The sequence below is a fragment of the Ranitomeya variabilis genome, chromosome 2 (assembly GCF_051348905.1).
Source record: "Ranitomeya variabilis isolate aRanVar5 chromosome 2, aRanVar5.hap1, whole genome shotgun sequence".
Lineage (NCBI taxonomy): Eukaryota > Metazoa > Chordata > Amphibia > Anura > Dendrobatidae > Ranitomeya > Ranitomeya variabilis.
In genome coordinates, this window is record NC_135233.1 from 338,729,883 (window position 1) to 338,742,098 (window position 12,216).

Below are 12,216 nucleotides of genomic sequence, written 5' to 3' on the forward strand. Positions count from 1 at the left end.
TGGAGAATCCTGTGTCCGCGGTATTTTTAGGGGCACAACAAACGCCAGAAAAAATAGTAGTAGAATATTTTTACTCTTTTTCGGTACATAGTAAAAAAGATGGTGTCATTCACAGCTACAACAAGCCGGCTGTAGCGATGGAAAAAATAAAAAAAAGGTTATGGCGCTTGGAAGAAAACGTACGCGCAAAAATAAAAAATGTCATAGCCTGAAGGGGTTAAAGCTGACTGGCCCCTTGTTCTGTCAGTATCGCCCACATACTCCCTTCTGTTATGGCAGGACATGGCACAAGCCCCAGGGTTCCTGCGTTTATCCGCCGGAGCTGCGCTCAGGAGCGGCTCTGCCCCCGCTGCTCGTTATCTGTCCCCAGACTTTCTGTTTTGGTTTCGCCTTCCGCCGCGCACAGGTTTCAGTAACGCCCCCCCATCGCATCTCCCCTGTTGGTACAGCCCCCTCTATCAGCGGCTACTGCGCCTGCGCACAGAGCCGAGCACTTGCTAACGGTGTCATTATAGCAGGGCTATTCCTTGGCAGAAATGGCGGCGAGTCAGACGGCGGTGGCAGCTGCCGCTGCGGGGGGCCCCGGTGGGCAGAGCGGAGGAGGAGGCACTGGACAAGGCGGCGGCACTGGAGGAGGGGGTGTTGTGAGTACGACCGCCGCTGTGTGCCCGGGCTCGCTGTCCATGTTCCCCAGCTTCCCCAATGGACCGCACTGGAGCACGGGGACCCTGCACCAGCACACGGTGAGGAGCCTGGACCGGGCGCTGGAGGAGGCGGGGACGTCCGGGATCCTGAACCTGAGCGGCCGCAAACTGAGAGACTTCCCGGGCACCGGCTACGACCTGACGGACACCACACAAGCAGGTGCGGCCATTGTCACTGGTCTGTACACAGTCATCAGCTGGGGCCCAGAGGCGGCACATAGACAGTACTGGCCCACGGGAGACACAGCTGGCCACTAGGCATGGGGTCACCGCTCCTGTGGCGCTAGTATAGCGGTGTGGTGGTACCGGTAACATGACCTGTCTGTCAGGCGATGTGGTGGTGCCAGTAACGTGACCCGTCTGTCAGGGGGTGCGGGTGTTGTGTGGCTGTGGTGGTGCCGGTAACGTGACCCGTCTGTCAGGGGGTGCGGGTGTTGTGTGGCTGTGGTGGTACCGGTAACGTGACCTGTCTGTCAGGCGATGTGGTGGTGCCAGTAACGTGACCCGTCTGTCAGGCGGTGCGGGGGTTGTGTGGATGTAGTGGTGTCAGTAACGTGACCCGTCTGTCAGATGATGCTGGTGTTGTGTGGATGTAGTGGTGTCAGTAACGTGACCCGTCTTTCAGGGGTGTGGGTGTTGTGTGGATGTAGTGGTGTCAGTAACGTGACCCGTCTGTCAGGGGTGCGGGGGTTGTGTGGCTGTGGTGGTGCTGGTAACGTGACCCGTCTGTCAGGGAGTGCGGGGGTTGTGTGGATGTGGTGGTGCCGGTAACGTGACCTGTCTGCCAGGCGGTGCGGGTGTTGTGTGGCTGTGGTGGTGCCGGTAACGTGACCTGTCTGCCAGGCGGTGCGGGTGTTGTGTGGCTGTGGTGGTGCCGGTAACGTGACCTGTCTGTCAGGCGATGTGGTGGTGCCAGTAACGTGACCCGTCTGTCAGGGGTGCGGGGGTTGTTTGGATGTAGTGGTGTCAGTAACGTGACCCGTCTGTCAGGGGTGCGGGGGTTGTGTGGATGTGGTGGTGCCGGTAACGTGACCAGTCTGCCAGGCGGTGCGGGTGTGCTGTGGTGGTGTCAGTAACGTGATCCGTCTGTCAGGGGTGCGGGTGTTGTGTGGATGTGGTGGTGCCGGTAACATGACCTGTCTGTCAGGAGGTGCGGGTGTTGTGTGCATATGGTGGTGCCAGTAACGTGACCCATCTGTCAGGGGGTGCGGGTGTTGTCTGGATGTGGTGGTGCCGGTAACATGACCCATCTGTCAGGGGGTGCGGGTGTTGTGTGGATATGGTGGTGCCAGTAACGTGACCCGTCTGTCAGGTGGTGCGGGGGTTGAATGTAAGTCCACAAGGACAGGGTTCTCTCCCCTCTGCACCAGTCTGTCATTGTAAATCTGTTTACTGTAAATGATATCTATAACCCTGTATGTAACCCCTTTCTCATGTACAGCACCATGGAATTAATGGTGCTATATAAATAAATGATGATAATAATAATGTGACCCGTCTGTCAGGGGTGTGGGTGTTGTGTGGATGTGGTGATGCCAGTAGCGTGACCCGTCTGTCCGGCGGTGCGGGTGTTGTGTGGATGTGGTGGTGCCAGTAACGTGACCCTTCTGTCAGGCGGTGTGGGTGTTCGTATGGATATGCCAGTAACATGACTGACCTGTATGGCGGTGCTGGTAATGTGACCCTAATGTCAGTTGGTGCAGGTGTTGTACATGGATACGCTGTAAAGACCAGGTTTCTGTAATTGCTATGATGTGCGATCTGGCGGGGAACATTGTACTTGTGCTGATGCCTCCATTTGTTCTTTGTTTCCTCCAACAATGTGACATTATGATTTTGGAAAGAGAAATGTGACCCGAGGAGCCCAGTTATACATGTATAGCGGTGGTAACAAGTAAGGCCATGTAACAGACGGTGGTGGTTTGTCATGAGGAAGGCTGTGTAATAGGCGGGTGTGATGGTTTTCTGACTTGAGGAAGGCCGTGGTGGTGGTCTTCTGTCATGAGGAAGGCCGGGTAACGGGTGGCGGTAGCCTTCTTCTGTCATGGGAAGGCTGGGTAGTAGATGGCGGCCTTCTTTTGTCATGGGGAAGGCTGTGCAACAAGCGGCAGTGGTGGTCTTCTGTCATGGGGAAGGTCGGGTAGTGGGCGCCGGTAGCCTCCTTCTGTCATTGGGAAGGCCAGGTAACAGGTGGTGGCGGCCTTCTTCTTCTGTCATAGGGAAGGCTGGGTTACAGGCGGTGGTGGCGGCCTTCTGTCATGGAGAAGGTCGGGTATCAGACGGTGGTGGTGGCGGCCTTCTTCTGTCATGGGGAAGGTTGGGTAACAGGTGGTGGTGGCGGCCTTCTGTCATGGAGAAGGTCGGGTATCAGACGGTGGTGGCGGCCTTCTTCTGTCATGGAGAAGGCCGGCTAACAGGCGGTGGTGGTGGCGGCCTTCTGTCATGGGGAAGGTTGGGTAATAAGTGCTGGTGGACTTCTTCTGTCATGAGGAAGGCCGGCTAACAGGCGGTGGTGGCAGCCTTCTGTCATGGTGAAGGCTGGATATCAGGCGGTGGTGGCAGCCTTCTGTCATGGTGAAGGCTGGATATCAGGCAGTGGTGGCGGCCTTCTGTCATGGAGAAGGTCTGGTATCAGGCGGTGGTGGCAGCCTTCTTCTGTCATGGGGAAGGTTGGGTAATAAGTGCTGGTGGACTTCTTCTGTCATGAGGAAGGCCGGCTAACAGGCGGTGGTGGCGGCCTTCTGTCATGGTGAAGGCTGGATATCAGGCAGTTGTGGCGGCCTTCTGTCATGGAGAAGGTCGGGTATCAGGCGGTGGTGGCGGCCTTCTTCTGTCATGGGGAAGGCCGGCTAACAGGCGGTGGTATCCGTCTGTAGTGAGGTAGGCCTGTTACTAGGCAGTACTAGTTTTCTATCATTGGGAGGCCATGTAACCGGCAGCGGTGGCATTCTGTTACTATGAAGGGCATATAACAGGCATTGGTATCATTGTGTTATGAGAAACCTATACAAAATGTGGTGGTCTTTGATTAGGACCCCCTACAACTCCAGCCTGTGGTATCATCTGACAGCACAGTGCACACGGTATTGATGTAGCACTGATATTACAGGAGGCTGCGCAGGATACTTTTTAACCAGCTGTTATTGCTCTCGCCTTCACCTTGCGCCTGTCCAGCTTCTTCTAAACTGTAGGTTCTAGTACACCCCGACAGCAGTCGTCATGATGGGGTGGAGAATTGTGACGTAGGAATAATGCAGGGAAGCCCCTCATTTATTATTGCCAGTAACTTGCTGGAATGGTTAGAGGGCCCAGCTTGTCCACGCGCAGGGTGGATTGATTTAAATCACGCCGATTTAAATCATGATTTAAATCACGATTTAAATCAAAAGATTTTTTTCTATTTAAATCGGATCGATTTAAATCATGATTTTAATCATGATTTAAATCACTGATTTAAATCAAAAGGTTTTTTTTAATATAAATCACGATTAAAATGAGAAGTGAGAGCAGTGCGCATGTACGCCCATAGTTACACGGAGGAAACTAGGGGCAACGATCTAACGCCAGGGTGAGGGGCGGACCCCAAAGTAAGTAAAAATCTTTTTTGTTTTACTATATGGCAATAGGTAGGTGTTTAAAAGCAGCATGTCTTAATTGTATAAACTATTAATAGCCTCCACATTTTGTTCATACTGCCCCTTTAATTCCACACTTCTAGCTTGGTTTCAGTTTTGGTTTAGTTTCTTTTTCCATTCAGTTGACATGCCCAAACTTGTTGGATAGTCAGCATCCTACAGAAACCTCTGGAAGAGCATGGCATTGTGAATGTTACACATATACAGCCTTTATTCTACTGAGTTAAACAACTCAGCTTTATCTCATGATGGAAGAACCTTTGGATGGTAAAATATTTTCCTCAAAAAGCAGTTTATTGAAAAAAATCCGATTTAAATCAAAAAAATCCGATTTTTTTGATTTTTTTAAAAAAACATTGATTTTTATCCACCCTGTCCACGCGTTATATGGACAGAGCATTGACTTTAATAGCTGTCATGTGTGGCTTTCACAGGACCCTGTCACCATGAAAAACTGTAAAGGCTGTGTATGTGAGGTGAGCTGCCAAATGTCATTTTATATTGGGCCCCCTACTGCCCAAGAGCTTTCATTATATGGCCGAGCGTAGGAGTCCTGCATTTACACATAGAAAATGTGCTGCAGGGAAATGTCAGCGAGTATCCAAATAAAAAGTATCTTTTTTTGGATCTGCGTCTTTCACTTACGCTGATATTACAGTGGTTTGTGAAGGATCTCCTTGATGATTTAGGAACTCCAAACTACTGTATATCACTAAAACAATGGAGTTATCAACAGCCAATCAGTTTTATTTTTGCAACTTTTGAGTTGTTCTTTTTGGGAATCTTATATATATTAATTTGTAAAGCGCTGCGGAATATGTTGGCGCTATATAAATAAAATTATTATTATATTCTTTGTAAGATGGATACAAAGTCATCCATCCCGTTGCACAGCTTCTATATACTTCCTGTACTACAGATGATCACTCTGTGGGAATGCTCCCCACTTACTGTACACAGTGGGGTCCGTCCCAGTAATCCCCCTATAGCTCTTGTACCTTTAGGGCTGATTCTCCATCATTGTTATCGGTGCATTCTTTCCAATTACTACATTCCCGAGCAGCGCTTTCTTTATTACGCACAGTACAGCTATGTCACAGGATATCCCTTCTGGTATCTTGCCCTGGGAAATACTAGCACTTATTTCATGTACTAGTTTTCTTTGTCAGGAAGCCCCCTCCCTACATTTATTACTTTAACCCTGCGGGGGACATACACATATAAACTGACTTTCCTCTTTTGAAAAGAACAAGCAAAATACAATGACATGTTATACAGTATGTGAACATGCATATGTGAGGGTCCAATGATAAGTCATAGCGTTAGATAGATATTTACTTGTATGACACCAAAAGCTGTTCACAAGCTGTATGATCTCCCCAATCACTGTACTTTTAGTCACTTTATCACATGAACTATATGAGGGGGAAAGAAAAGCGTGTGCATTCTTCATAGGCATTAATATGGAGAACCCCATCCTCTTTGCAACTATAACATCCAGAAGAGACTGATGTTGAAAGAGAGGCCGGGCTCACAACCTCCTTTCTTTTTTTCCCAAAGGTCTTGGAAGGTCTCTTCCAACACCGAACTCTGCCAATCATGCTTTTATGGACTTTACTTTGTATTGGGCAGATTCATGAGGAACCAAAAAGGGCTTACATTCGTTCAAAATGTCTTGTAAGCCGAATCATTAAGATTTCCCTGCCCTGGGATTATCCGTCCTCCACCAAACTTTACAGCTGGTGCAGTCAGGTGGGTATCATTCTCCTGGCATTCACTAAACCCAGACTTGTCCATCAGATGCCAGATACAGGACACGTTTCCACTACTCCAGATTCCAGTGACAGCTGCTTTATATTATTCCTTCCGACACTTGGCATTGTGCTTGGTGGTGTCAGGCTTGTCTTCAGCTCCTCTGCCATAAAGCTCCCACTAGTGCACCGTTTTTGTGCTGGAGGTCCTAGTGATGGACCCCCAGTGATAACCATCCTGTAATAACTGGCAAATTCCTCTAATATTCTGTCTGCCCTTTTGGTATTGGGCTCTGATCTCATTCACAATCCTTTTCATTCAGTAAAGGATATTTGCTGTATTAGATTTTTTTTTTTTGTATATTTGATGATGAGAGGTGAGGTCTGCAGCTGTATTTTTACTGTCAGAAATAATAGGATCCTGCAAGAATAGTGATTGCCGCGTCATGTCTGTGATGGTTAGGAACTGAGGCCATCATGGTTTTGTGAACAGAGCCTACTCCCCTGCAAGTCTTCAAGTAAAATGATAATATAGGGTAATTGGTCCACAGTGCACTTACCCCAAATATGTGCTCATACCCTTCTAGTGGTCTGTTATGTATCTTCATTGTGCCTCTGATTTTATATGGAAGCACTAGAAAAAAGAGGCTTTATGCCATATTACAGAAGTTTTGCAGCTTTGACCTTGTCTTGAAATGCGTGCAGTGTTCACAAGCCGTGCTTTGTCCACAATTCCTCATTCTTCCTTCCCCTTTAACAGCCTCTGCCATGTTTACCCTACTCCTGTATCTTCCCCCCCATAAAAGACAAAGAGCTGATTAGCTGTTCACATCTATAAAGCTGCCCATCCTGAGGTTTCTGGTTCACGAACATAGTGCCATGGACCCCTTAAGAACAATTATTTTTTTTGTTTTTACGTGCAGCTCTATCTAAAGTATATAGACATCTCTTCTTTTAACCATTTTTTTTTTTTTTTTCTTTCCCTTCACGTTGCAGTAGGCTGGATGCATTTCTGGCAGGCTCATCTTCTACAAGAATCAATATAGAGCCGCTCCGTGCTTCGTTGCCTCTATTGCTGTGTCGGCAGGTGCTTTGCCGTTGAATAGTCATCTGCCCCTTTAATTCATTTCCAGCTGTCTGTGTCGGCGCTGTCTATTGGAAACGGAGTCCCCAGTTTCTGTGCTGTTCAGTCTTGCAAATGATGTGCGAGGGAATAAGAATTCCATTCACAGCATCGCTTCCTGACAAATGAGGACGGGAGATGTAGATACAGTAAGACGCCTGCGATAAGTGATGGGTACAAAGGACTCGGATGTTCCCGGCCTATCACTCGTTATTATTGTGTCTTTACCTTCCCCTTCATATTTTGGGGGTTGTTTTCCCTTCCCCTGTCCCTCTAGTCATGTACACGCACCTCCATCTAGTTCTGTATTCTGACTCATATGAGTGTTCTCCAACCATTTTCTGCAACCACTTCCATGTTTCATGGCCCGCACGAGGCGCCTTTGTTACTGGAGGCAGGGGTATATTTATGGCCTTTGTGATCGCTCTCTATGGAATTCCAAAGAGATGGATTTTATTGGATGGGAGCTGGCAATTGCTGGGTTTGTTTTGTTTTTTTTTCTTTGAGTATTAATGTCATAAAATTTACATCCTAATTTATTATTTTAGCTTTATATTAAAGCTTAGGCCAATTGTAATTATGCCTGAAATAATAGTGGAGGATTGGGAACCGGAAGTCGGGAGAGATCTGCTATGTGGACGGCACATTAGCCTGTGTCATGTATGCATTCACGAAAGGCCAGTTAACTCTAACAAGCCCACCGTCTGCAAACGCTGTGTGCATGGCAGATTGAACATAATGGCAAAGTGTCATTATCCAGACAGGGCTGTCAGTGACAACCTGATCCAAGCTGACAGTTATGTTGCACAGGGCTGTGGAGTCGGAATCTGTGTTCAGTCGTTATTAAATGGACCGATTCCTATAAACTGGATGCTGTAGTTAATGCAGGATGTGCTGTAATTTTTTTTCATAAGCATTTGGGAAGGTTATGAAATGTCCTATTAATGTGTGTTCTGTTCCTGATCTGAGTTGTCTTTAGTTGAGATGAATCTGTGCTGCACTTTATGTACAGTGCCTTGCGAAAGTATTTGGCCCCTTGGAACTTTTCAACCTTTTCCCACATATCATGCTTCAAACATAAAGATACCAAATGTACATTTTTGGTGAAGAATCAACGACAAGTGGAACACAATTGTGAAGTCGAATGAAATTTATTGGTTATTTTAAATTTTTGTGAAATTCAAAAACTTATTCGGCCCCTTTACTTTCAGTGCAGAAAACTCACTCCAGTAGTTCATTGTGGATCTCTGAATGATCCAGTGTTGTCCTAAATTCCTAATGATGATGAATATAATCCACCTATGTGTAATCAAGTCTCCGTATAAAAGCACCTGCTCTGTGATAGTCTCAGGGTTCTGTTTGAAGCACAGAGAGCATTATGAAGACCAAGGAACACACCAGGCAGGTCCGTGATACTGTTGTGGAGAAGTTTAAAGCCGGATTTGGATACAAAATGATTTCCAAAACGTTAAACATCCCGAGGAGCACTGTGCAAGCGATCATATTGAAATGGAAGGAGTATCATACCACTGCAAATCTACCAAGACCCGGACGTCCCTCTAACCTTTCATCTCAAACAAGGAGAAGACTGATCAGAGATGCAGCCAAGAGGCCCATGATCTCTGTGGATGAACTGTAGAGATCTACAGCTGAGGTGGGACAGTCTGCCCTTATTACAACAATCAGTCATACACTGCACAAATCTGGCCTTTATGGAAGAGTGGCAAGAAGAAAGCCATTTCTCAAAGATATCCATAAAAAGTGTCATTTAAAGTTTGCAACAAGCCACCTGGGAGACACACCAAACATGAGGAAGAAGGTGCTCTGGTCAGATGAAACCAAAATCGAACTTTTTGGCAACAATGCCAAACGATATGTTTGGTGTAAAGGCAACACCGCTCATCACCCTGAACACACCATCCCCACTGTCAAACATGGTGGCGGCAGCATCATGGTTTGGGCCTACTTTTCTTCAGCAGGGACATGGAAGATGGTTAAAATTGATGGGAAGATGGATGGAGACAAATACAGGACCATTGTTGAAGAAAACCTGTTGGATTCTGCAAAAGACCTGAGACTGGGACGGAGATTTGTCTTCCAACAAGACAATGATCCCAAACATAAAGCAAAATCTACAATGGAATGGTCCACAAATAAATGTATCCAGGTGTTAGATTGGCCAAGTCAAAGTCCAGACCTCAATCCAATCGAGAATCTGTGGAAAGAGCTGAAAACTGCTGTTCACAAACGATCTCCATCAAACCTCACTGAGCTCGAGCTGTTTGCCAAGGAAGAATGGGCAAGAATTTCAGTCTCTCGATGTACAAAACTGATAGAGACAAACCCCAAGTGACTTGCAGCTGTAATCACAGCAAAAGGTGGCGCAACAAAGTATTGAGTTAAAGGGGCCGAATAATATTGCACGCCCCACTTCTCAGTTTTTGAATTTCCACAAAAATGTAAAATAAACAATACATTTTGTTCAACTTCACAATTGTGTTCCACTTGTTGTTAATTCTTCACCAAAAATTTACATTTGTTATCTTTGTTTGAAGCATATGTGGGAAAAGGTTGAAAAGCTCCAGGGAGCCGAATACTTTCGCAAGGCACTGTATATGCTCAGTGGTGAAGTGAGCCAAGGCTGTGGAGTCAAGTGTGTGGGAAATTGAAGAGTGTGAAGTTTCTTACCGAATCCACATCCCTGGTTGCTAAATAGGGGAAAATGGTTTCCAATATAAGGGTATGTGCACACGTTGCGGATTTGTGTGTGGATTTTTCCACGTGGATTCAGCAGAATCCACAGGTAAAATAACCAGTTTTTACCTGCGGATTTTCCACAGATTTACTGCAAATTTTGTGCGGATTTCACCTGTTTTCACACCTACAGAATCCTATAATGGATTAGGTCTAAAACGCTTCGAAGTCTGTACAAAGAATTGACATGCTGCGGATAATAATCCGCAACGTTTGTGCGGACTGTCCGCAGCATGGGCACATTGGATTTTGTTTTCCATAGGTTAGCATGCTACTGTACAACACATGGAAAACTGCTGCAGATCCGCAGCCAAATCCGCAATGTGTGCACATACCCTAAGGCCATCTTTCTGAGATTAGACTTAAACCACCACCTCTTCTTTTCTAGGAGGGTCCAGTCATATCCATGATAATGTAGTGTTTTAGCAAAAATTTTAGGAACGTTGGGAACTACATACACCAGTTTCCTTGACATGCCTAGAAATGGACAGATGTGAATGATTACCTGCCTCTCTTACCAATGTTGCTGCAGCACCAGTTGGTTATGGAGGGGACCTGGTCACCCCAGTTCCATAGATGGATGTGAATTACGGGACCTGTATCTATTCTTTACACCTCAGAGAGGTGAAGACTCATTTAAAAAAAAAAAAAAAAAAAAAACCCACACAGCAAAAACACAATAATTAGGTATCTGACTCTTGCGTATTTTGGTGTAAACACAGCCGGGATAAGAAGCATTATTTTTGCATGTGGGAACGTGGCCTAAAATTGCTGTATCAATCATCCGTTATCACCCCAATAGAAAACTCCTTGAGCCAAATCACCAGGTGAAGAAAAAAAAAAAAATAGAACTTTATTGCAAGAAGATTAAAATAGAAGATTACATCTTCAATTACGGTACATATAACACACAATCCAGATTAACAAACCATTACATAACATAACATTGGCACCATTATCTGTGATAGTTTCTAACCTTTTGTGCACTGTCCTCCCTTTATGCACTGTATCACTTTTATCATTCTATTCACCAATATGAGGATTGTTTAGAACACCTCTTGGGTGTATTACTTTTATATATTTGTGTGCTTCTTTTGCATTGGGTGGTCCCTTATCAACTTTGTTTTATCATCGTATCATGTGTCATCACTTATGACCGTTACCCCATGGTTTTATAGTTCCCGTTCACTTTCAATACATCATTTTATCCACTCACCCTTTTTGTGTCATGTATGTGTACATGGTATCCCCATGGTTACATTCTCTACTCACCTATTAGTGTCAATTGTTTCATATCTTCTTGCTCCCATCTCCTTTTGGCACAAGAATTTCCTTTTTTTTTTTTTTCTCACCCATTTCAAACTTTCTAGGCCACTATATTATTCATTCACCAACATTCAATACATTTATATTGGGTATATACATTTTATTTAAATCCCATATCCTTGGTTTCTCTGAGGTTTTTGGTTCCTGGCAATAAGGTCTCCGATGTCTGTGGGCTGTGCGCATGCGCTGGTTTGCGTCACGCGCTGGACGTTCCTGTCTTTGGTCACGGATGGTAGCGATGACTTCCGTCCGCCTATGGCTGGGTGGTACGCATGCATTCCATCACAACCGGAAGCAGGAAGTCCTCGGTTGTTTGGGGTGATGCCACCTCCGGATGCACCGCCGCTCCACAGCATCTGGTGGTTTCTCCATGGTAGGGTCGGTTGCAGTTAATGAACATACATTTCAGTAGGCCAACACTTTGAATTTTAAAATCATTTTTCCAGCTGGTGTTATAAAGTATTCTAATTTACCGAGATAATAACATTTGGGTTTTCATTGGCTGTAAGCCATAATCCTCAACATTAACAGAAATAAACACTTGAAATGGATCACTCACTTTTTGTATTGAAGAACTGAAATAAATGAACTTTTTGATTTTTGATGATGATCTAATTTTGTAAGGAGCACCTGTATCTGCTTTGTTTGGTCTCATGTATTCTCCATGTCATGGAGAAGAGTCAGTGGAGCCCAGCACCATAGGAGCAGGTAATCCTAAATGGTGCGCTATGTGGTCTTATCTGGGCCAGCTATTGATTTATTTTTTTTTACTGAATGGGTGAGCCCTGACTCCTACAGCACAAATAGGAGCAGATGAGGGGAAGAAGTGGCCAGGTATGACTGCTTCTATATTCATTGTAGTTTATGGAAGAATGGTCGACTAGTCAGCAATGTAGAGATCTAGATGTGTGTGGGTGTTTTTT

General features: G+C 45.7%; 1 protein-coding gene across 3 annotated transcripts in view; it reads left to right on the plus strand.

Moving 5' to 3' along the window:
• The first annotated feature begins 487 nt into the window (after positions 1–487).
• Positions 488–12,216, plus strand: part of LRCH2 (leucine rich repeats and calponin homology domain containing 2) — a 111,067-nt gene continuing 99,338 nt past the window's right edge. For all 3 annotated transcript variants that reach the window (XM_077285385.1, XM_077285383.1, XM_077285384.1), the window contains exon 1: positions 488–864. In XM_077285385.1, coding sequence (XP_077141500.1) covers positions 537–864 — 328 coding nt within the window. In that variant the 5' untranslated portion in view covers positions 488–536. The remainder of the gene's footprint in view (positions 865–12,216) is intronic.